At 38.0% G+C, this 27,012-nt stretch overlaps 1 protein-coding gene across 1 annotated transcript in view; it reads right to left on the bottom strand.

The window, feature by feature from the left end:
* The window catches only part of CNTN1 (contactin 1), a gene marked incomplete at both ends in the record, with an annotated part of 155,708 nt that overhangs the window by 48,031 nt on the left and 80,665 nt on the right, over nucleotides 1-27,012 (bottom strand). Inside the window, 10 exon segments of the mRNA XM_082498616.1 lie at nucleotides 2,096-2,216; nucleotides 14,055-14,230; nucleotides 16,796-16,923; nucleotides 17,406-17,556; nucleotides 19,192-19,309; nucleotides 21,275-21,399; nucleotides 21,750-21,931; nucleotides 22,084-22,180; nucleotides 23,451-23,657; nucleotides 24,730-24,825. Coding sequence (XP_082354742.1) covers nucleotides 2,096-2,216; nucleotides 14,055-14,230; nucleotides 16,796-16,923; nucleotides 17,406-17,556; nucleotides 19,192-19,309; nucleotides 21,275-21,399; nucleotides 21,750-21,931; nucleotides 22,084-22,180; nucleotides 23,451-23,657; nucleotides 24,730-24,825 — 1,401 coding nt within the window.

Genomic DNA, 27,012 nt, shown 5'->3' with positions numbered 1-27,012 from the left:
CAGCACTTTTAATACTCTAAGATCACATAGGACAATCCATATGAACTGTGAAATTGTTTTGTGGACAAACAAAATATCTTCATGTGCTGCATGAACAGTGGCTATAGAATCGTAGAATCATAGTATTATAGAATGGTTTTGGTGGGAAGGGACCTTGAAGATCACCAAGTTCCAAGCCTCCTGCCATAGGCAGGAAAACCTCCCACTAGACAAGGTTGCTCAAAGCCCCATCCAGCCTGGCATTGAACACCTCCAGGGATGGGGCACCCACAACTTCTCTGGGCAGCCAGATCCAGTGTCTCACCAGCCTCATAGTAAAGAATTTCTTCCTGATATCTAATCTAAATCTACCCTCTTCCAGTTTAAAGCCATTCCCCCATCATCCTGTCACTACGTGGCCTGATAAAAAGACCCTCTCTATCTTTCCTGTAGGCCCCCTTTAAGTACTGGAAGGTCACTATAAGGTGTCCCTGGAGCCTTCTCTTCTCCAGGCCTAACAACCCCAACTCTCTCAGCCTGTCCTTACAGCAGAGGTGCTCCAGCCCTCTGATCATCTTTGCGGCCCTCCTCTGGACTTGCTCCAATAGGTCCATGTTCTTCTTATGTCTGGGGCTCCAGAGGTGGACACAGTACTCCAGCCGGGGTTTCACAAGAGTAGAGTAGAGGGGCAAAACCACCTCCCTCGACCTGCTGGCCACGCTTCTTTTGATGCAGCTCAGGATAGGGTTGGCTTTCTGGACTGCAAGCGCACATTGCTGGGTCATATCCTTTACTGCTTCATTGATGAGATGTGCTGGAACCTCGCTCTGTGTTTCATACTTTGCTGTTGCCTCCTCCTACCAATGCATTGAAACTATAATGTCACCTTTCTCATATTTCATCAGATATTTAACCTTGACCCTGCAAGATGCTGAGTCTTCCACTGACAAAAATGGTAGTGAGAATTCTTCAGGACTAATCAGAACTGTGTTCATCATATTAAAACCTGAATGTTGAGCATAAAATGAATGCTAATTTCTTCCTCAACATAACCTCAGAGCAATGATTCTAATTGTAATTACTGGGTTGGAAGGAGAATCAGAAGCTTAATAAGACACCTTGTCTCTTTTTTTTATTTTTAAAAGGAATTGCTTACATAATACTAAGGCACATGAACAGACCCTTCTCTTTTTCTTTGCAAATGTATTCTGCAGTTTCACTACTTATCCTACTTGCTTTGACATTTCATCCAAAACTGATGACATTTCACTGGCTGTTACTACCCAGTGAAAATTAAATACAGAAAGATTCAAGTCCACAACATCCTCAAACGACAGAAATTTAGAATCAAGGCACAAGCTATACTTCAGCTGCTATACAGCTCTGTAGTATAACTGGAACGTGGGGCAAAATATGACAGCAATGTGGCCCCAAGCATCTGCTTTGAATTGTCAGCATGACAGAGCGTTAGCACTTCAGAACATGTTATACCTGGAAGCACAAAACAGAGTAAAATGCCCAAAGGACATGAATTAACTCCCGTTATTGAAACTATGCATTGTAAGAGATCTTGTAGGATACGTACTGTATGAGCAAGCATAGTGTTTTGAGACCTAAGTAACACTTAACAGACATGAATCAGTTAACAATGGAGTGACAGCCTTAACCCCAAACATCCTGGTTTCTGTCACATGAAAACTAGGAAACCTTTTAATGTAGGCCTAGTATTATACACAATAGTTTAATCCATAAAGCTTTATGAGAAGTGGCTTCTTAAAAATGTTATACAGTGGATACATCAAAATGATTATTAACATCTATTTTTATTAATGAACACCAAATTAAACTGTCTAAAAATTACTTTAACATAAGGAAAATACCCATAATAAAAAGATCTTTATTGCTTTTCAGGAAAATGCATTCTCAGTTAGACCTGTAAGTGTCTGGAATTGAATCAGGACCCTGAGTAGACTTTAAGGATTTTGCATGTTCATGCACTTCTCATTTTAATTGCTGTCATTTCTTGACAAGAAATAACATATTCTAAACAACCCAAAACACTTTGCTTGTCTAGGTGAAAACCAGCCACATCTGTATTTTACCTGGCAAACCTTACCTCTCACCACAAGGTCAGCTGAAGCCGAGGAGTTGTCAACGATTGTCTGAGCAGTGCAGGTGTACCTCCCTGCGTGCCGCAGCTGAACATTTTTAATGAGCAGCTCTCCGTTGGATTTAATCTGTTAGAAAAATAGCACTTAGTGAAGCCGGTAAACATGCCTGTACGGCCATGTGATACCTACCTACACATCCTTTCCAACTGATATACAGTGGTTGCTATTTCCAAAGAGCAAGCGCTTACTTTGAACGTGGACCACCCTCAAAGATACACCTGGTTTATATGACAGCTGTTGAAAATGTCCCGTGTTTCCTGAAGAGATGCTGCTCTTTACCAGACATGAAAAAAACAAAGTTCTCAGTAAACGTATTTTTCATAAGCCAACACTGCCCTTTTACTATTTGAAGCCCATATCCGAAGATTAAATTTAGTCAAGATTTTTTTCGTAAAGAGCAGTCAGAGGATTCCTCCATACCATTATTTGGTTTTTTATGTCTGTTTGTATGATAAAATCTCATGGAGTCCTACTAACAGTGCAGGATACTGTTTGCCTCTTCCTTTACAAGCCTAAAACAGTACAGACGCTTTTATCACAGCCTAAATGAAGATGCACCAAAGAGATGCTAAAATGCAGCGACTGTGAAGAAACAATAATGTTGAACACGGTTCAGAGCTCCTCAGAGGAAAGGCCAATCCCTGCTCTGCCCAGCGGTGTTGGCGATGGACAGGAGGATGGCAGTGACCATAACCCCCATGGAGGGAGGCCGGACTGCCGGGACTCCTGGCCAGCTCCAAGACAGACCAGCCCAGGGCAGCCCCTTTCTGGGGGCCACACAGACCAGCGCAGCACTGGGGCCTCCGCCAGGGCCAGAGCTGAGATGCTCTCAGCAAGGCCAGAGCTGAGATGCTGCCTTTCAGCCCTGCCATGGCACAGCCCAGCTGGCCATGGGTCCCACTGGTCCTGACTTGCCCGACCACCACCCGGCCTCCTCACCAGGGACCTGCTCAGCCATCCCTGGCTGACACCACCAGACCTGCCCTGCTCCCCTCCATAGGTCCCTGCGGGACGGGGACCTTGCTGGTGAGGCCCCTGCTCTGCCAGCCATGCTATTCCCCCCTGGCAAACGGCAGCAGGACCTGCAGGGAAGCAATTTGCCGTTCAGCGAGGCTCGTACCATCATCACCATCATCATCGCAGACCCTAATCCTTCCTCAACACTCTTCACCAATGCTAGACTACTGGGAAAATATATAACTCTGTTTTTAGATGGCTATAAGGTCCACTACCTGTGGTTGTACAGGTAGGCAAATTCAATAAAGTACTTTGTCCTACGACACTTCTGTGAACCCACTGAGTAACTCGATGTGCACCTGTAAAACAAGGAGAGGAAGAGAGGCTGCTATATACCCCACAGCTATTCTTAATGAAAAACACATTTTATGTTAAGAAAGATATTTATACAAATGTTTAAAAATAAAACGCTTAAAGTCTTTTGCTTATCTACCCTGCAGTTTATTCCAGAAAAAGATTACAAGGGTAAATCATAGGGTTATACATGTGTTAGTCTTAAAGATATTTCAGAAAAAAATGCAACGTTCTCTCCAAAATATATCTGATTCCTTTCATGGAAGTCAAAATGTTACAAAATATTAACAGATGGATTTATATCACACTATACTGAAAGGGGCAACATTCATATTTGCTAACTCACTGCAGATTGTTCAGAAATGCAATTTTCTTAAAAAAAACAAACACTGAGAGAACTCACTGCAATCCTGAGACCTTCACATGCAGGAGCAAAAGGAATTCAGACTGCTGAATATTTAGGTATAAGAACTAGTGTCATCATCAACGAAAGTTCGAGGGAACAGCAAAGACCTTCAATACAACTCAAATATTATGGGCTGTCATTAGTGTCTCTGCATTTAGACAGTCTGAAGCAATGAAATAAAGCTATGTCATCCAGTTTATGTTTCCCAATAGAGAAGGAGGGGGGGAAAAAAAAGGTTAAATCTTTTCCAAATGTTCTGAAACCAGAATGCCAGTTTAGAATCTATATTTAGGGGAGATTAAAATAGCCAGATAAAACTATCCTTTTCCTTTCCAAACTACAGTGATGATTTTGGATGCCAGCTTCAGATTCTGCTGGCATAAAATTTCAGCACAAACTGAAATCTGTTAATACCAATTCTTTTTGTCCAACATAAGAATCCACATTTTTAAGAAATTACTGAGGTAAACTGTTGATTGGATAAAGGATGAAAGAAATTGCTTAATTCTGGCTATCAATACTTCAGCTGTTTGCCTCATAGGGTCAGAGAGAAATGCAGGTTACACTGTACCTTTTCAATTTTTGAGTGACCCAAGTGCTGTTAACAATGATCAAACAGATTAGCTGGATCAGTTAACAATCCAATATTCTTGATATATTTCTGACCATTTCCCTTTTAGTTATTATTAAACTATGTCCACATGTACATATATATATTTTCACACTTTTCACTCAAGACTAATGTGACAGGGCTTTTAATTTCATTTGCCAAAGTGCAAGCACGATACAGAGATGAGGTGAGTCTGGGACAGTGGCATCTCTGTGCAGGTGCCCACCCCATTTTATTCATGAGAACTCCAGGGACACTGCCTTCGAGGACAGCATCCTTTGAAAACCTGTGGGGATTACTGCATAAGCAATCACTGGCTGGCTGCCTGACATAAGCCTTTTGTGTCTAGAGTGGGCTATGCAATGCTGTCAACAGTTTTCAGGAAGAAAAATCAGTGGGACTGTCAGTATTTCTGTGGGAGGAGAGAGGGCAGCGACCTGCTCCTCCGCCTTCCAAAAATTACGACAAAGAAGCTGCAGAAGTTCAAACTCCTTGAGTTTTCAGTTCCTGGGTTGTTTGTTGTTTTTTTTTTTTTTTTTTTCATTTTGTTCTTACTGGTTTTGGTTTTAATAAAAGAGAAAATAGTTCTCTATTTGACCGCTGTGTATAAACCTTTAGTTTATTAACACTAAATGTCATCCTAGAAAGAACGACACTGCCTGTGAATCATTGCTTGCACTTTGATTTGCAAATAAACATAAGCAAAGGTTGGGCAAAGCAATAAGGTTTAGAAAAACTGCATAAGCTTAGAATTCTCATAATCGTATTATTACTTCAATAACAAATGATCACAAATTCCTAATAGTCTTAGTATTCATTAATTCCTATGTTAGCACTTTAATTAAAATACTTTATTATATTTACTAATGGTGTGCCCATGTACTTGCTTTAACATTAATTTCCCCATATTGGAACTCGGTCTTAAAATCTAAATGATGAAAAACAGATGGGAAAATGTAACGTAATTTAAAAATCAACAACCGATAGATATGGTATTGTGTCCTGTTGGTTCAGAAGCTCTCCTGGAGCAAGGTTTTATGCAGCTGGTGATGAGGCTTTCCATACCTCAGAAGAAGCCTAAGTTCTTAGTGGTAAAAGAAGAGCTTACAAAGCAAATAAAGAGCATGGGCATCAGCAAATTCTGTCCACAAATTAGATATGAACGCACTGTATGTTTTCATTAAAAAACCTCAGCTTGGCTAAGTTTAAAAATGCCTTCCTTAACTCAGAGAAAACTGAATCATATACTGGAAATAGTGATAGCAGTACTGAGGGATGTTCCAAGGGTATCTGTGGTTCACCACTCAGTTATTTACCAAGTTTCAAGCAGACTTTCATCATATGAGCCCTATATTTATGTTTTAATAGTGATGTCAAAAATAGCATTGTATGACCTATTTCTGAGATTCACTGTTCTCTTTTGACTATCACCTTTGCCAGTGCACTGGATTACAGAAAGACATCAGAATGTGCCCCTGTGTGTCAAAAATCATTTACAGAAATCTAGTCTTTTGACTGAAAGCAGTATCCGATTCTGTTGGAACCTCAGAGGCAATAAAGGAACTTAGGTTAGTATGAAGCTAAGAAGCCCATTGTAATAATAAAATTAACTTGGCAGAAATAGAAGAACCTGGTAAGCAGACGGTCTTTTTTTTTTTTTAATTTAGGTTAAAAAATTAGACATCTGAGCTTCAGAGGTGTTTAATACACAGTGGTGATGAGATCAGCTTTTCCAAAGCAAGCAATGAATTAAAACATCTTTTTCTATTACCTGTACCTAAAATTAACTTTAAGTGAGTTCATGTGATTTGTTTTGTTCCTACCAGTAGAGGATCTGCTATGTGGTAGATAGAAGTAGAACAGGTAATCCAATATCTGTTGACGAATGTTAATATAAATGTGATTATAGCTGTTTTCCTGATATTGAGATCAGAGATGACACGGGGACAACACCGCCAGTGCAGCTCTATTGTCTCAATCTTATTCACAGGAGAGTTTATCTCACTCCGCTTGTAAGCCATGGCTGGCATGAAAGTTACAGGCAAATAAAAAACCCAGCAGGATAATGATGACAGAGTCATTCCCACTAAAGAATCTCTTCCTTCAGTGAACTATATTTATATGTAAAGGAAGTACAGTGCTAATTCTACCCCTGAAATGCGGACTGGGAAATATTTCCAACAAATATATTATTCTTCCCCATTCAGCATACTGCTGAGAATGCCTGAGGACACTGTGCTTTGTACCAGCATCCCTGTGGTAATATGCCCTGTTGTTTCATTTCCAACAGCAGAAAAAGCCTAGGTACATGTTCACATACTCATGGCTCACAACTTCATGCCTGATGATGAAAATTCACAATACACTGCAAACCGCATTTCTCTGAGTAGTGCTCACTCCTGGCTTTCTCAGCTCCTGCTACCTAACTAGGGATGGTACGTGGATTTTGGTAGTTTTTGAAGTCTTACAAGCACATAAAGTTACAGTCAACTGATTTTGCAGTGTATTTTCTTAATTCTAGCACAGAAGTTGGCATATCATGATCCTCTAAATGGATTACATTTCTTTGTGCTGGAAATAGCACTGTGGATTAATAATAGGTTTCCTCAAAGGCTTCTGTCAGAGCTAACTGCTCATTGGCTTCACCCTCAGCACTGTCTTCTGCTTTCCTTCCCCTCCTTGTTCTTAACCACTGACTCCATCCATCTCATTCCATGCTCGCTACATTACTATTAGGCCCTAGCCTCTAAATTTTACCCCAAACCTAGCCATAATATGTGTCTTCCAACTAAATCATGTCAAAAGCATCTCCCGAATACATCAAGGCACTGAAAGCAATGTATTGAGACAGTGCCTTTGGAGAGTCCTGAGACTGTTTTTCAGAGAAAGCAGTAGCTCAGCTGATTTGGTTGGCCATGCTTCATGAACGATCACCTGCCCCCTCAATATAATCAACAAATCGTACTGAATGAGCTCACTATGACGCTGCCTCCCAGGTTTTGTTCCAATCCATATGCAGCCTCTTCTTCCCAATCACACAGCTGCTTCTTCCTTGTCAGGGAGTAACTGAGCTTTCCCATCTAAACATTTTTCTCTAATTCTTCAGTTCTCCTGAAGTTCCTATTGATTTCCTGTCATAAAGCTGTAGCTAGGCTCCACACTCTGCAAGGAGGATTACTAGGGGAAGCAGTGAAGAAAAATTAAAATTACACTCGTCGTATCTTTTCTGCTGCAGAAAACTGGAATGTGCAACAAGAGAATTTATACAATAAAATCGTCTACTCAGTAATATGTTGAAGCAGAAGCATGCAGTAGAACACCTTTGTCTACCACGTCCAGCCAAGGAACAGCAAATTGTAATAATTCACAAAAACCAAGCCGGTATTAAACTATACTCCTCTGATAGGATTTTTATATTTCAACTTACTCTCTGTGGTCTACAAAAACAGCTGTTTTGGAGAACTTTACGTTTTAGCAAATGTCATCTCCAATCTAGAATTCATCTCACCTATTTTAGACATCTGTAGTGTGGATTTTGGTATCTGAACTAACCAGCTTTCACAGTCAAAGCGAAGAAAAAGGCCCTTCCACGTGTCATTTACTTAAATGTAAAGTAACTGTCTGGCCATGCATCTCCAGAATATTACGAATGTGGTCCTAGAAGACTGCAAAGCTTTCTGTACTTTGGAGAGGGATAAAGTAAGATGAATAATATTTGCATAAGGAAAAAAAAGCTTTTGAAAATACAGTGAGGTCCACACTATTGAAGGTTATTGATGGTTGCAGGGACACCAGAACAAGTTATACACAGACAGCTTGGATTCAGAAGTGACTTCAAAGCTGAATAGAGCCTGAGCTACGAGCCCTACAAGTTCTGTGCTGAACATGTTTGGTTGCCTTTGTGTCATGTCCCTGAACCTATGAACACTGGAAAGCACACTGTGGATTCAGCAGGTCTTAATTCCTGCTCAGTAGCAGTCATGACACTGAGGTGTATCAGCACCATCTTGAACAATGCTCCTCATTCTGTTAGAGCTTTTTAGTTGGGTGCAATGCTGTGAAATGTCCAGCATCAGTAACGACACCTTTCTCGTCCTGTGAACTAGCCGGGAAAGATTCCCTATCAATTCTGTAAAAAAAAAAATCCACCATTAAAGCTGGTGGTAAGGCAAAAAAATCCTAAATATTAAAATTAAATTATTTGCCAGTTCTCAGAGTGTTAAAATTTTGACGGAAATCAGAAAGAACAAAGCATAACGTTCCATGACACACTTCATAAAATGACCTCATTCTTGCTGGTATCAAGCTTTGGGCCAATACCCTAACTTCTTATTTCAAACACCGGAGCTTCTGCTTGTGGTGAAAGGTGCTGATATCCCATTAGACAAACAACTGCGCACCAGCATATAAATGTATTGGTTGAGCAAAATACTGCTGCTATCTGCTTTCAACACTCAATACCATCTTTGATACACTTCATTTAACCGTATTTTTTACACAACTATATTAAACCATCACAGAATGACACCATAGTTGAAGTCATAAGGGATCTCTGGATGTGTCTTGTCCAACTTCCCTGCTGAAAGCAGGGTTGACGGGAACAGGTTGCTCAGGGACTTCTTCAGTCCAAATATTTTGAATAACTTGATGGATGGAGACTCCATAGCCTCTCTAGACAACCTGTTCCAATGCCTGACCACCTTTCCATATGTTTGATTGGAATTCCCTCTTTTTCAGTTGCTGCCCATCACCTCTTGTCCGTTCACTGGGTGCTAATGAGAAAAGTCTGGCTTTGTTTTTCTTAGTTTCCTCTCACCAGGTATTTACACATTTTGACAAGATCCTCCTGAGCTTTCTCTTCTGGAGGCTAAATAATCCCAGCTCCCCTGAGCTCTCCTCATATGTCAGATGCTTCAAACCATTAATTGTCTTAACCCTATCACTGAGAACTCCAGCAGAGGGTTTTGGGGGCACACACCTTTGATTATTCTCTTTTTACAATAGGAACAGAACGATGGCTTTCTACTTTTCAATATTTTTTAAATGCAAGATGTAAATTTCATAATGAAACTCAAGTGCAAAACAATAGAAACCACGAACCTTTGACATGCAAAAAAATTTAAGAGAACTCAAAAATTCTGTCAATTTAAAAAAAAAATATTGTTTATCTTAAAAAAAAAAAAAAAGCAAAGAGTTGCAAGTTTCTCTTGTCAATAGTCTTGGTTACTCCAGTTTTGCACCATTTTGGAATTCTGTTTTTTTGCTGGCTTTATATTGTTTTGACAAAGGAGAGGGGAACTCAACATCTCTAGTGAGGCTCCACGGAATGCTTTTTTTGATAAATTATGATCACAAAGCAGCATGAAGCCTTGAAGCTATCTGCTGTGAAAATAAGGACAGTACCTTCTGTGGGATGTAAAAAACACACTAGATGCCAAGAACAGAACTTACAAACCACTTTAAGGTACTTTAAATGATCCAGATATTACATGATAGGGTGATACAGACCTGCATTTTGGTAGGTGTGAAAGCATCTCAGGTACTCAAATACGGTTTTTCCTTATGTTCTTTTGAAAATCTCACTGCTAATATGTGAAAACATGAGCAAACAACAAGTTTGCTCTATGGCAAAACTTATTGTCTGGCCTTATTGTTCATCTTTCTTTTAATTCTTATAAAATAAAGTTATTTGCAAGCAGTCCAAGTTCCAGAACATTAACTTAATTTATTAAAGATAAAATGGTAAGAGAGCTATCAGGGTTTCAGGTTCACTGATACTTTTTAAGACAACTAATAAACAATGTAGCAAACACAGGAATATTGATGGTATGGAAAGTATTTCAAAATGTACCCATGTCTATATGTGACTAAGAATATTACAGCCTACTTTTGAACTCTTCCTAAGTGTATGTACAAGTTTCTGACTTGAATCAGTTAAATTATGGAGTTCCTCTTCCTGACTTTCCATAGAAATGGATTAATGTAGCTTCAAAAGTGCAAAAAATAGTTATACACCTTCACATATTAAAGACAATTTTTTATAATAAACTTAAAAGAATATATGTATTTAGATAGTGTACATTATTAAAATATATATTAAAAGTAAGCTTTTCAATCTTTAAATATACATGACAAAATGCAGATCCATAAATAACAAATGACCAAACGCTAGAGTTTTCCAGATTACTTGAAGTGCTATATCTCTATGGGACTTGAAAGGATGTGTTAATTTTTAGTTCCTCAATCAAATAATCAGAGGAACAACCATACTTAAAGTCAAAAGCAATCAATTTAATAGTAAGATTTCAAAGACTCCATTTGACTTTTTGAAAGCTAACCAATTAATATATCTATATTTAATTTTAAATATCACTGTCATAGGAAATCAAAACAGCACTGACAAATGTTCTTGTGATAAATGAGTCTTAGTACTGATGTAATGCAAATTAGTTCTGCCTTCAGCAAATGATGGAGATACCAAAGCTTCCATTTAAAGAAAGAAGCCTTATGCAGGTATTTACATGAATTTCATTAGCATTCCATTATGTGTATGTGACAACAATATTAGTATTATTTTGAGAACTGAAATACTGTGGCTGTATCAAGTTTCAGCATGTTGATCTGCATTGTCACATAAATTAATAGTGATATTATCACGAAGACAGATGAGGATCCTTCATCAATAGGAAATTATAGCACAGAGAGCATGCATCACATATCCAGTAATTTTAATATTCATGATGGAATATTTTTTTCTTCTATGTTTACGAGGCGTTGGGTGGCAGCATGGCAATCCACTGCTTAAAGCCCAGCAGTTAGGGCTACTGCTGTCAAATGCTCAACAGCTCCCGCCTTTGCATCCGAGAAAGCCTGAGCAAACCTGCCGCCCAGTGACTTGAGCTGAGAACTGCCAGAGACGGAAGCGGTAGGCAGGAGAAAATCCCTTCGCTCACACAGGAAGGAAAAAAACCCTTAATGTAAGAATACAGTAATATATGAATGAAGCAGAAATACTGAAAGTGCATATTCCTTTTAATTATGCCCTATATAAATCTTTGTATTGGATTAGTTGAATTTGTTAAAAATTCTGCATTTGTTATTACTTAAGTGCTGAATCTCCAAATAGCTAAAAATCACAATTCCAGATAACTTCAAACAAAATTCTACTGTCCCCTCTGTCCTGAGTGATGAAGACTGATCTGCCTGTGCAAGAGGAACAGAGATTATCTGCACTTGCTTTGCATTTGAAAACCCAGAAATAAGGCTTAGGAATGCAAAACAAGAAGCTGCCCCTGATAAAATAATTTCTACCAGTATTGATCAAGTACTTCTGCATCCTACGGAGTATCCATCTCTGTAATCTACTGAAAGAGGAAATCTTCTGGCACAAGATTCAACACCCTCATGAAGTGAACTATCTCTTCTCTCTCTCTGCAGACCATAGAAAGTCTGTAGAGACCAAGCTAGCCTACAAAAGCTAGGCTCATTTGTTTTTTAAATCAAGCACTTCAATAAAGTGTCTAAAATATCATGGAGCTAATAAGAATTTGGGAGCAAAAGATCCAGGAGCACTGGCTATCTGGAATACCAAACAGGTAGCTGGGAACCTACATATTAAGTCCATCTTCACAGAGAATTACAGCTTACACACTTGCTGAGGTCCTTATTTGGCCCCAATTTTTTTCACTTGAAGTGCTTTGCCAGAAAGTGCCCTATAATTGGGATTACATTTCAGAATTACTTTCTCTGAAAAGAGAAAAAAAATCCAATTTCCTTCTATTTTCATTATTAAGAGGAAACCCCAAAAAGCATGTCAATGGTATAAAAACTTTTGTTCAACATATGACCAACAGATGGAGAAAGTTCAGGTTCCTTTCTCTTGCATTACATGGTCTTGCATTAGGAAGTCCTCTGGTAAAGGCATTTTTACCTTCCTTCCACACCAAAATCACGGATTCATCAACACTTTCAGCCCGCTTTTCTGTTTCATGGAACACAATTTCTTTGTGTGACTTCTGTCAGGTAGCTAAATGCAATCAACTAAATAAAATTTGACAAAACCAGAGTGGTTTTAGTTGCTCTTTTACAAGGAATACATTTAACGGGGCATTACTCCTTAAGCTCTTATTTTGACTGACATTCAAGATTCATTCCAGCCTTTATCTAAGGAGAAACTAATGCCACTAGGAGGTGATTCAAGCTTTTCAAGGTACTCTTATGCACTGATTAGTACTGAAGCATAAATATAAACCTATGAAAAGCATGTCTTAATAGTCACATGCAGGAAATGTTTTGAATGATGCTAGCGTATTAGTGTAGATCTACATATTTTGTAATTCCTGAGGCAATACAAAATACAGTACCCTTCTATTAAGTTTGGACATAGACTTTTGGGAGGTTTATTGCAGAAAAGGGGTTTATCTCTTTGGGTTTCAATGTTTTTCAGCTGATCTTAGCATACTTCTACTGGCCTGTTGGACAAGGGCTTGTTCTCTCACTGAAAGAGAGCAGTGTGACTTTTTAGGAATGATTACAACTCAGCAAATGAGCAGGCTGAGGCAGCTCTTGACTCCTCAAAGGACTGGTTGTTTCCAAATTAGACTAGAATAGTTACGGTGAAACATCTTCTTACACGGAGATAAACAGACATTGAAAAAGAATCTCTTGGTCCACAGAAAATCAAATAATATTGCCAGCTTAGGAGAAAAACTCTGCAGGAGGCACTGTTACATGGTACATCGTTTTGAACACGGAGCTGAAACTGAACACGGCCCCTGGCATTCCCGGACACTACAGGCACCACTAGCAACCTTTTCTCTCCACATCTGCAGTTCCTCTTGGGAGCACAAAAAAAAAGTATCTAAATTTGAGGATCTGTGTATCACTTAAACCCAGAAAAATAGAATAAATATATATACATGTGGGCAACCACTCTGAGGTTGTTGTTGAATATTAGGTAAATTAGCATGTGATCAGACATAACCAGAAGGGATTTCTACTTGAGATATTAATTTTGAATAAGCCTGATAGAAGACTGTGAAAAGATAACCATACACGCAAACATGAAAGATCTATGATTCCTCTTTCCATGTGCCAAAATGCGTGTCTTTGTATTAACTTGTTTAGCCTTCACGCAAACTCTTCTTGCTCAGTGTTTACAGACTGTTTGACTCCTACCCACCATCTGGCTCGGTCTTGTGCCAAATTCCAGAAATGTTGATGAGAAAAACATGGGTAAGTAAAAGTGAATGCACATGCACACTTTTTCAAGATAATTTGCACCCTGTTTATGATCAGGCTACCTACTTACCAGCTATTTTCACTATTTATCAGAGTGGGATTTAACTGAGGTACCAAAATACTTACGTCAATTTAGATATCTGATTTCAGATATCTACCTGCAAGTGTCTACATGTCTGTAAGGCGTCTAAATTGTAATTTTATTTTATGTTCTTAGCCTACTGCATTTTTCTAGACCTGAACCAACACAACAGAAAAAGTAAAACAGAAAAGACAGCTTTTCACAATAAAGAAAACTGGGCTTTCATGTATTAAATAAGGATCTATAGTATCTTACCATAACATTCCTTTCATAATGTTCGTGCTCTTTCTCAAAATCTATTACAAAGCCATTTAGAGACCAAATAAACGTCAGGTCTAATGTGGGATCATGGGATGCAATGCACTGCATGGTAGCATTCTCTCCAACGGTGACATCAACATTCAACGGAGCTAAAGTAATCCTTGTAGCTTCTGTGAAGTTAACAGCAAACATGGGAAATTCCAATAAATAAATGTTTATCCAAATGTAAGCTCAGCTCCATAACTGATTATACATTAAACTGCTCCCTCGAGCTCTAATTTACATGTTATTCATACAGCTACATTTCAAAGGACCAAACTAAAGAGAACAAAGGAAACCTTTTACAATGAAATGCCTAACTTCTGTTTAGCTGTCCTTTGAAAATGGCTATGTTTCAGTCTCTGAATCACATTACTGACTACGTAAAGCTATTTTTATTCATTGACTGCATCTCAGGTAGAAAGAAGACAGATGATGAATCTTATGTGACTTGTGTTGCATTGCTTTTTAATTATAATATTTCTTATGTTTTAAAACCTGTCTCTTTAACAAATGGAAAGTTCTGCTCAGTTGTCAGGCCAAGTCAGATTTCCATTCAAGCACTGCAGGGACTGAGATCTTAATTTATCTACTGAGAAACAATATAATGGATGCATAACAAACCATGCAAATAGCTATGTGTGGAAAGGAAGAGAAAATAATACAACAAGCGGAAGAAACCTGTATAGCCCCCAGAAATGCCTCTTGTTATTAGAGAAACAAAAAAAGTCAGAGATCTCATCATACTTGCTAGAGATCTTGGTATATGCATCAAACTCATATGGCAAATTAGCAATATGGTTCTGGAAGGGATTCACTGGATCACCGAGACCTCCTCCTTTTCTTTAAAATATTATCATAAAACAAAAAGCCACACAATATCTTCCTTATGCCATGACACATAATATCTTTCCCACCAATATAGGAGTGGGAGCAGAGTGCCAAAACCTGGAAGACGATAGCCATAAGAAAAGTTATTTGTACTAGTTAAGACCTAGGGTTTAGCATGCTCCAAGGAGCACACTAGACACCACCACACACAGAACAGCAAAAAGTCTTCAATAAAGCCAACATTTCTTGTCCATCTGCCCTGGAGAGAAACCTTCCTCTGGATCCTACTCTAGTAACCTAAAACCTGCTTAATACTGGGACTATGAGAACGGCACAACTACTGGCTACTATCCTACTATCCTACTACACGTAGGATACCTGCTCCATTCTATTGTTGTGCCTGTATGTTCAGCATCTGGTTCTACCATCGGTGATTTTCTAAATGTTTACATAAAGTACTCTACCAGTCAGCAAGAAGTTGCCGAAAGAGTGGTCCAGTGGCAGTGAACAAACAGTGTGTGGGAAAAAACGTCACACTTTATAGTGCCTGTCAGCTTCAGATTTAACTTTTTAATTTCCTGTAGTCATGCGCAATGTCTGAGAAGTTTTATGGGCCACACAATGTGCTTGGGAATACCATTTTCAAAGCATTCTTTGTCAACCCTCATCATTGTCCACAATGTGAAAATCATTTTGAACTATGTCATCTGACCCTTCTGTTTCTGCTGTGATGCGAGGGAGATGTCTTAGTCTTTTGGTTTTCCTTTTTAGATGAATCAAAGGAGAATTCTCCAAAATTTTAAAATTCTTTATACCTAGTTTATAAGGTTTATAAATATATGGTTTAAGTGTTTCACTGTGCGCATTTAGTATGCAAATGTTCTTCCTGATTTTAGAAGGTATGATGCAATTATTAAGGGGCTGGATATCTATTTACATAACCTTTCAAAATAATGAAATGCCTGAGGGTAATATTAAGACATATAAATCTGCAGAAGACGATAAAAAGTAACTGCAAACATTAACCGAATATGATTAATCAAAATAAAGTCTTACAATTCATTTGGTACAATAAATTTGGTATAAATCAGCCAGAAAAATGCTTTCATATGATCCAATGCTACAGATTAATTCTTATATTAGTACATCAATATTGCGGCATCAGCTGTCACATCCAGCACAATTTCTGGAACAGACATTGAAAAATGTGTTTGATAAACGACTCTCCTACAATCAGTGATACTTGATAAACATAGTTGTTCGTGAATTTCATCTTTCCCGTTTGTGTTCTACAGCTATTTATTTATTTGACATCAGATTTGAAATACACAATTAAGGATATCAGTACTCAATCAGTAAACCCTAATCCCCATAAAGGAAGGGAATTTAGTAATGCAATCATATGGTTATATGCCCCTATCTCACGCATGTAATGGAGGTTTCTTTAACTACAGTGCTTTCTCAAACTTGCTTACCCCACCAAAAAAAAAGAAAAGAAAAACTAAGGAAGGTCTATGAAAGTCCCATTTCTCCGTTTGAGTCATGGCCCCAGAATCACATCTTAGCCTGAGCACTAAGGTACCAAATTGAATGAATGCATTAAAATGTGTCCATTTAATGAATCAGATTTAATAACCTCTTACAGAAAAATCAACCCTGAAAATTGAGATACAGTCTCAGAACTGGTGCAAACATACCCGCTTTCTACTGAGCAATATGCTTTCAAAGCATCAATTCATTGTTTAACAAGCAATTAAATTAGACAGAAAAGATATAAAATGTCTTGCAAAAGTAGTGCAATGCTGAAACAAAAATTAGTGATTTTGGATTCTATATGAAACAAATAATGCAATTTAGAGGTTTACCTGTCATTTCTAGAACACCAGTGCTATTAGCTTTTCCACGGTTATTTTCTGCAAAACAGGTATAGCGACCTTCATCCAGCTTTGTGATATTGATAATTTCCAGGCTCCCGTCATCCCAGATACGTATGCTATTGAAAGTGCAAAAAATACATCAGAAGAAATTAGGTTTTTGTATTAGAAAGCAATATTTTCCGTAGAATTGTAGTAAGCGAAAGGACAAACCACAAACATCTCTTGGAAGCTCTCATCTCACTACTGCATTTACAAATGCTCCTATAGTAAAAAATATTTAAATAGATTGTGTCGTAATTAGATGCCTCACATTGCTGGAGCAAGAGAGAGCACTTTCATTAGTTTGTAGTCACTCAAGTATTTTTCTTACAGTCTTGTGATCCAATTCAATTTTGAATTGCAAACAGCACCAGACTGGTTAAAGTTGAATACCCTCACAGCTATTTGGAGCCATGCTGCTAGCAACATATCATTTTCCTGAAATTACACATTCTCCTGCCCCTGAAATCTGTAGAAGTGAGAACTAGCCTACAGGATAAATAGAAACATAAGGCAGAATTTTTAAGATTCACAGTGTCCACTAACAGCCAATACTAACCGGCTCCCATTTACAAGCAATTCTGTTCCTTTGCTCCAGGAGAATTTTGGCTTAGGAGCAGCTTTAGGCTTGCATTCAATGATTACACGGCCCCCTTTAGCTGCTAGGATTTTCTTCTTCATAGGGTTCAGTTCAAAAGTAGGAGGAGAAGCTGAAAGCAAAAATTAACACAAGTACTCCTGTTAGTGATTTTTCTGCAGAATACAATTGGTTTGCAACATGAAGGTAGACGACAGAACTACAAATTTTATACAAGTGTCCATTATTCAGACCAGTGAGAAAAATATTAATGATATAGGGAAGTGGCGAGAAGTAGATGGTGACCTAAAAGCAGCAGAAGAAATCATTATGTAGTCCTATGCTGTGTTACACCAGAGGTTTCTTTCTGTTGATTTCTGAGCCTCCATCTAAGTTTAATCTAACAAGATCAAAGTCCCCAGAAATCAATAGAAAGTTCCTCCCTTTCAAAGGCCTTTTGATCAGTCCTAATAAAATTTAGATTCCTAGAGCCCAAGTTCTGTAAAAAGTTGCTCACTTGATCATACTTTCAAATAATAATTGGGTTTACTTTTCAGTGGTTTTAACCCCCCTTTAGCAACTTTAAGGTTGTGCCCTTCTTCCTCTTTGTAGTTCTCTGGCCAACTGGCCTTAGGTGCACTCTCAGATGTACAAGATTAATGAGATGTGACTAGCAAGCACCACACTTACGTATCTGAGGTCACACCTTTGCTTCCCAATTTTCTCTTTATTTGTAACCAAATAATAATTAAAAAAAAGCTTTTAATTATTTTGCATCTTGGCATACCATCATTATTAATCACGCCAGCATGTGTGTGCACAGCTCGAGGAAAGAGGGCTATTAGTTAATTACAGCAGTACAGAGAAAAAACTCTGATGAATATCCACATTTTACCAACACTGAATTTTGAAAATGTGCATGCAAAAAGTTCTCATTTCTGGGTAATCCAGGCTGGTAGTGAGTACATAGTAACGGAAGAACAGTGAAGGATGAAGTGTTGTTGTGCAATGGGTTGGGGAAGTCAAGAACAGTTTGGCTCTTGGGAAAGTCTGAAGGCAAGGGTGAGATGGAAAGAACCCAGAGATACTACTGTAGGGAAATCTAGGAAAGCCATGTCATACAGCCAGTACACCTGCTCTAATGACATCAGTAAAAACGTCAGAAACTGTTTTAAGCCTCAGCACTCTGGATCTGAAAGGCAAACTTTCAACAGTGTGCTCCTCAGGAAAACACAAAGGATTAATTTCTATATTTAGACATCAAAGGGGACAGCTATATTGCACACAAACACTGCAGCTGATCGTAATGGGTTGTAGAAGGCAAAAGCAAAGTGGAGATGGAAGAGGCCTTCAAAGGCCTGCTGACTGACAACATGGTTTCTAAATGGGCAGATTTTGCCCCATGGAGGAGTGAGCACAGGTCAGCAAAAGAGAAAACACTTCTCAACCAGTTTGGGAAGCTTGAGAGGGCAGACAGCAACTCTACGCGCTTCATACAATTTCTGCACTACCAGTTCCTCTGGGGGGTAACAGCAGCAAGCAAACATCAGAAATAATACAGCAAACATTCCCCATAAATTAGTAACTTGATTCTTCAAGTTGTTGCCAAAGCCCAGCTAGGGAGCTCAAATAAACCCCATCTCACCTAGATGCAGTGAGGGTTCTTAGCTTTATCCTCGCAGGACTCTGTTACCAAACAATGCTTGCAAATATGACTGCTATCTTACCCAAGCCTGAAACAGCAAATAGAACAAATAATCCCACTGACCCACAATCTTCAGTTCAGCATTTGCATAAATAATTCCGTGTGTGTTTTCTGCTATACATTGGTACATGCCGGCATCATCAAAGGTCAGACCTTGCATTCTGAGTTCACCTTTCCGGAACTGAAACACAGAATCAATAAAACAACAAGGTAGTCATATAGACTACGTATGCTGAAGAATTCACACCCATCCCCGTTTCTTCATATTTTTTTTAGTGACAGTGTTTAGAAGAGAGTCCCCCACCCAACATTCAGGCACTGATGAGATTTTATTTTATCCATGTCACAATTCAGTCTTTGTGACAATGTGTTAACCGTCTTTTTTTAAAGAAAGATTCAGCGTCAATTGATATTTTTCTGGAAAATCCATAGCTGAGTAGCACTAGACACATCTATTCTTCAGTCTATGGTTACCATACCAATGCAAGTACTACTGATTCAGAAATAAGAATAAGAAATTAAATTCATTTTATGCACATAAGCCTTGTTTCACCATGCTCAGTGTTTATTACGTTATATTGTATCCACCTTGTTTTACAACCGTAAAAGGTCAAGGGAAGTCCCAATGAGGCAGTTTTTCAGAAGATTCTTCTGGAATGTAGGTTAAACTATTTTCTATTACTTTGTTTTAATATAAAAAGAAAATTTAGTAAATCAAAGTGTAGTACGTGAACTATTTCTAAAATCTTTGTGCATAAAAATGCACAAAGTGTGGTGAGGTATTTTGTAAATTACAAATGGATGCCAATCAGTTTTTGAAAGATCATGTTAATAAATTCTGTTTTCTTGTGAAAATGAAGCTGAAAAGCTTTAATTTTGTATATGAGTCAACTGGAGTGCACGGAGTAGTGGAAGATTAAAAGAATACTATTTATCTGAAAAAAAAAGAATAGATTAAAAGAATCATATTTCCTGTACTGTTTTAATGAAAAACATTTAAATCAGATTTTCTACAAGAAATCTTTGTTTTGTGCTAAGTGAAATACCTAATTAAAAATTATCTGATTTAGAAACAAGCTATATTCTCAAGGCAATTTAAGCATTTTTGCCATTTTCCATTTTGAAATCAGCTCATAATATTAACAGAGAGCACAATCTTCTTAATACAGGAGAATTACACGCTGCTTTCTACAGTCCAGTATGCAGATATTGTCAGTGAAAGTCAAGTTCAGTGGGGACCATCAAGCAATTTACTTGCTAAATTACTTGTTTGTAATAACTACAGAATCCAGAAAACAGCATTGCTTTTTCTGGCTTAAGCCATCTCAATGTGGCAGATGGCGATACCACTGTTCTCCCTCCAACCTCCCACATTTTTCTTAAGATACAGAACCAAAACAATGCTGCTTCATTGTCTTTTTTTGTTCGCTTGCCAAGATCAGTGTCACCACAGCTCAAGAGATGCAGTATTACATTGTGCCCTCTTCCGCTCCCTTAAGCCTCATCATACAGTATAGGCAATGGATATTAAAGATGTTGATCAAATGTCTGGGCAGAAAATCTGCTTTGTTGAAACAAAATATCCAATGCAATAAGCTTAAATTATCAAATGGTACTCATTTAAACTTCACATCACCTAAAATAATGGAATTTTACAATATTCTGTGGGTAGAAAAAATATGAAAACGTACATGATATAGGAACACAACTGATCTTTTAAAACATCATCATTCTTTCTTCTCTTGTTTCTACTGACTCCTTTTTTTCTTACATTTTTAGACACACTCATGTTTAATGTGGTAAAAAGGATTGTTTTTAGAGAGAAGCTGATAGACAGTTTTAATCCAGCAAGAAGAAAATAGCATTTGCTTATAAAGGTCTGGAGAAAAAAGGATAACCACCCCCCAAACGTGGTGAAAAGGCAAGTTCATAATTCAGAGCTGAATATTAAATACCCTGAAGAAACTGAAGAAAAGTTTGAGATAAAACTTCAAAAAATAGATTTTAGTCCCAAATGCAAGTGGAATCAGCAAATATTTGTATTCTTATAATTAATTTTCTTAATCATTTTAATCATGCATGCTTCAAAAAATCATTTCTATTGGCTAACCAATCAATCCTGCATTAACTATGGCAATATACTTACCGAGGCACCATTTTTCAACCATCTAATTGTTGGAATAGGCTTGCCCGTAGCTACGCAAGGCCAATATAGGTCACTGCCTATATCCTTCTCTGTGTCATTGATATGTTCTACCCACTCCGGAGAGGCTGAAAAATAAAAAAACATGATGCCTTGTAAATAAGCAGATACATATTTAATTAGCATTACAATCTATAATTCCACTGCTTTTTCCATGATACTTCAGAGGTCACACAAAGTAATGATGATAACTCAGCAATGCACCAGCACAAGAAAGAATGAAGTGATGATGTTTTTGTCTTACCATATAGCCTCAAAATAACTTCAACCTGGTTTTTATGAGAAGAAAATATGGAATATTAACTTGTGTGTCAGGTTGATGCAATGAGTCAGCACTGACATCAAGTGTGAGAACACAGATACTTCCAACATTAGTAAAAGTAACATAGACCATGAAGAATAAAATTGTTCTACCTACCTTGTACGTAAACTCTTGCTTGATGTTTATCTTTTCCTTTATAGTTTTCAGCTTCACACTCATAAAGTCCTTCATCTTCATACTGAATATTGAAGATCTTAAGAACTGCACCAGACATGCTTATCTCAGCAGTGGCTGGCATGGGTTCAAGGTATTTACTCCATCTGAGTTCAGGAACCGGACTTGAAAAGTACAGTGAAGTACAAATCAGCATGTTCAAGAACTGGCTGTTAAATTCAGACTACAAGCAAGTGTTTGATGATGAAACATGTATTTTCATTGCCTGAAATATGAAAGCTAACAGTGCTCCACAATAACTTTAAAATACACTTACTTCCCAAGAGCAAAACACTCCAGCGTCACGTTTTGCCCCAGGAGAGCATATGTGTCCTTGAACTTCACCTTGATATCAGCAGGATATACTTTTGCACCTAACATGAAAAAAGAGATTCTCAGAAAAGGTAGAGCAGAAAGGAATACAGCTATTAAAAATTCCACAATTCAAGAAAACCATTCTTAAAATTCCAGACAAAATTCTTCTTTACAGTGAATAAATAGCCTGGCCATCCACAAAGTTTGATTTAGCACTGAATTTTTAATAGTAAGGCAGAATTGTTTTACCCACCAACCAGTTATCTTTCTCTGGACAGAAATGCCTAACATTTTTTACAGCACAATGCTTTAACATAAACTCATTTACTTGCATTTGAAGTGTGATGATGTACTGTGTGTGTGGGTAGACAAAAGCCTGTCTCTATTATCCACAGATTCTTTTACTGGATGGAATATTTTGAATTATTGTGAATTTAAGTTCAATATTATCTTAGTAAGGGTATGAAGGAGCTAAAGTCAGCAAATCTACAGCTTAATGAGGGCACAGGGATGCAAATGTAATCAAATCTACCTACTGGTGCTCCCTGCAGGACTCCTCTTGCAGTTCTAGATGAAGATCTCAGTGTGAGTATTGGCCATGGAAAATTCAGACAAAAATCACTGATTTGTAATTACCCAAATTCAATCACAGTTCTTCACTGTAATAGGGGAAATTTAACAGATAAAAGGGTCACTGAAATCTTTTATGAGACTCTAGTGACTGTCAGTCTGCAGTGGCAAAAGGGAACTTGGTTACCATTTGGAATACATGCAGTTTTCATGAAGAAATTGCGGACAATAATCTAGTAAAACAAAGCCACATAGGTGTCTTAGGCGATTGGCCATGAGACATAAAGCCTTTGGGCCACTGTTGGATAGGAAATTTCAGCAGGGAAAAAGGATTTTCCATTTTCATGGGGGATTTCCTGGGAAAAACAATTAAGTCCTGAAGCCATTTATCAACTTCTACATGTGCTACAGTCATGCTGCTTTGAACCAATGCCAAGATCAGAAAAGATATTAAAGATTTTGGGATGAGTACAGGGGCTTATCACATAAAAGAGATGGGGACTCCAGGGATGAGAACTCTGTTCTCAATGATATGAAAGGAAATTTGTGAATGAATCTGGGGAGATTTCCTTCACAGGGTTTTCATTGTGGACGGGAATGATTTGGACCTCTGTATCTGGAAAACTAAATAACATTGTGCTGTAACCATTACAACTTGCCATATAATTCTCCTCACAGAGCTGAAAGTAGTTAAGAATGAGCAAAATGAAAATACAAACAGAACACTGCATGTGCATAGTATTTCCAATAAATACTTACGATCAGACTGTGGAATAAGTGGAATAAATTTACTGAATACACTCTTTGTTATTGAAGGGCTGGACACAAAACACGAATAATTGCCCTTATCTGATGCTTCCACATTTGCAATGTAGAGATTGCCATTCGTCTGTGACACAAATCGTCGTTTGTCCAAAGCAATGAATATTGGGAACTCATTTAGAAGCCAGCGATAACTGAGATCATCTGGAGGAAAATATTTTCTAGTCAATATTAAAAAAAAAAACTATCATCTACTTAAGCTATGGAATACTGTCTGCATATAAACTACTTCACTCTGATTTCTAGCTTACAGATCTTCTCTTCGGGAGAGTCAGCTATGTGCAAGAGAATATACATGTGTCAGTAGCCAGCTAATACCTGTCTACACTGAACGTCGGGGTGCAGATTACCGGGGACACAGTGTGCACAGCTACCCTTGGGCACAGCCCTCCCACAGGAACTGGAGTGGGGTGGGAGGAGGTGGGCAGCTGGGTCTTGACCTCATGCAACTCAAAAGCTGGGAAGGCCTCACCAGTCTTGCAATTTAGACAAAACCTTAGAATATTTTAACCAACAGTATGCTTCAATTCTTCAGTTCCTTGCAAGACTTAGACACAGAGTATAAAAACTAAACTAAAAAACAAAACAAAACAAAACAAAACCAAACCAAACCAAACCCTAACTAAAACGTTATACCATTTTACAAGGTAAAAGAGATGCTGACAGCCAAATTCAGCCCTCACGATGGAACTGCAGATGCTTGAGGTCACGGGCATAACCCCTGCAGAGCTCTTCAGTAGCTAATGATGAGAAAAAGGCACTTCCAAAGCATAAATCACCTAATCTCTGACCCTCTGGGTGTGCCTACTGCTGTTCCATGATTTTAACAGGAGCACATGATTGTTTCTATTGAGGTGACTTCATTAGGCGGAATGAAACTGGGCCCTGTCGAAGGCCAGCAGAAAGTCTGGGATGACAGTGACACAATGACATGTACTCAGGTCTTTTGAATGGTAGGGCAAGTCTCTCCTCCATTATCCAGACTAGTCTGAGTAATTTTACTTGTAGTGTCAAAACCTATTTGCAAATTCAATAATATCCTTTACATATGGTCAACTACAAGCATATAGTCAAAATGGAAAGCTAACCTAAACGGTGATTCTCAAGATGCATAAAAGTTACTGTTTTGGTAAACTTTAAAAAACTTTTAAAAATCAGTATTATTTTTTCTTCTACTCTTAAGCAGTTGAAAATGAAGCACTTTGAGCTGAATTACCTGGGTAGTGGTAAGGGGGCTCACAAAGAAGCACTGCTCCAACACCTTCTCGCACTTTAACCTCATAGCGTTCCTCAGGTGGAAAGGGATCCAGATCTAGTTTAAAAGAAGAGGGGGAAAGAAAACTGGGTTTTTCACTACAGTAATTGTTTTTTATTATTTTCAGCTCTGTAGAGATTATTATAGAAATACAACAATATATGGCAGATAGATACCTGTGGACCCATAATACCAGTTTTGCTCATTTTAACTTTGTCATTATCAAGTGCAATGATTTTTTTTTTTACAGTATTTTAGTCATCATAATTGCAGATGCCAGGAAAAAAAAAGAGAGAGTGGTACAGATTGTATCCCTAAGAGTAGCCAGGTGAGCTACATTTGAAGAAGGAATCCCAGGAAGAGAAAGGAAAAGGTTTTTCAACTGGTTTCTCCAAAATGCAAGTTTAATTCTTTACCGTAACTTAAAGTGGCTTCTCTAAAATGACCTGGTTGTCTTCCCTGACAACGCCAGCTACCAAGGACTGGTAAGCAGTTAGCTCAGACACACCTTTTGTGTCAGAGGTTTGGGACAGGAGTGGCTCGGTTCCCAGGAGTAACCTTAGCTGACCCTCTTTAAACCAACTTCCATACAGCAGAGTAAAGGGACTGTTGTAAAAGGTTAAAGAAACAAGTCATTCATGGAGCTATATATTGTCTCACAGATTGTGGGATAAAAGTAATGGTATCTGCAGAGATAAGACAACAGTTGCATGAGTAACCTTCAACTAGGTCAATAATTGCACTTTGCTGCTTCTCTTCACTCTCTTTTTGTGTATCCAGTCTGAAATCAAACTTGAGGCAGGGAATACCTCTTGTGAAGTTTCTCCATGTCACCAAGTGCAGGGAGATTGTAGAGATCCTGACTACAGTCCTGCTCTAAATGCTACTGTGGTGTAGACAGACCATCAGTAATAGCCACGTGCACAGCCTCTGAATGCAATATCATACCATAGAAACCACTTAAGCCAACTTCATTCAGATTACTTCAGCTCTCTTTAATGGCAGGCAGCTATGCAGTTCTACTAAATCCCCAAGGCTAGCTCTGAGATCTAACTAAAACTTAAGTCCAAGAGCAGCCAGCTAGAAATAATAAAGAAAAAAACAGGACAGTGCTACATGCAAAAAGAGATTAACTAGACTATTACTAAACAGATACTAGTCGCTACTGTAAATTGCAACATATAGATAAATAGATCCAGTAGACACTTTGCACTATCTAAAAATAATTAATTCCTTAACTTTGCAACAACTGCTACATTTACTATATATGGTACAGGTAAAGTATTCCTCCAAGGCCAACCACAGCTGTCAGACCTGAATGACTACAAGAATCTAAGAAGAGAATATCATTACGCTTTGTCAAATGCATGAAAAAAACTCTAGGAGAGTAAGTCAGTGTCCAGGGAAAGACACCTCTCCCAACTTCTGAAATATTAATGTTTATCCTGCTCAAACAGACCAGAAGATAATACAGATCCTTCCAGTGACTGACTGGATCTTGACTGGATCGATGTCTAAATGGTAGGCATTGTAATGGGCCATTCTAAGGACTTCTGATTATTATTTTATAAAATTTTACCCTGTGCCTTAGTGCAATGAATGTATTCAGTTCTCCACAACTATCTCCCAATTACTTTGGAATATTATTCTTTGATTAAAAATAAATTAAGTATACCAGACTGACTTAGCAATAATTAGTTATTTGACCAGAAAGATTTTGTAATTGAAGCCAAGCAAGCTCTTCACACAGATTAGAATACCTCTATTCATATAAAGGCTGCAGGGGTTTGAACATACTCCCATTCCATTTGTCAGCATGGACCTAACTACACAACGACTTTCTGTCTTCAAAATACTGACTGATCTCTGCTGAAAACGTTTCCCTTGTTGCAGACTTTTTGATCATGGTTTTTATCTACTTGCCACCATTATTCATTTCTGCCTTCACTGGAACAGATCTTAAAATCTGTTACAGAAATAAAAAAAAAAAAAAATTACAATAATTGGAACAAATCTGTTGTTAATTTCATACTGCTTTGCATATGGGCAGTGTAGGGTTTGGTGAAAAGAAAACCTATCACTGTTTTTAAGTTATTTTAGCCATTTCCAATTTACATTTTAAGTCTAGACATTTTGTATATAATGTTCTTGAATAATCATTGAAACTCTAGGACAGTCACCACAAATTTAAAGACATGGGATAGGACAAGCAATTTGTATATGTAAAAAATTATGTTAGTAGTA

This window comes from Vanellus vanellus (assembly GCF_965231255.1).
Source record: "Vanellus vanellus genome assembly, chromosome: 1".
Classification (NCBI taxonomy): Eukaryota; Metazoa; Chordata; class Aves; order Charadriiformes; family Charadriidae; genus Vanellus; species Vanellus vanellus.
Note: the sequence above shows the minus strand (reverse complement) of the source record. Positions and strands in the feature narration are given on the sequence as shown.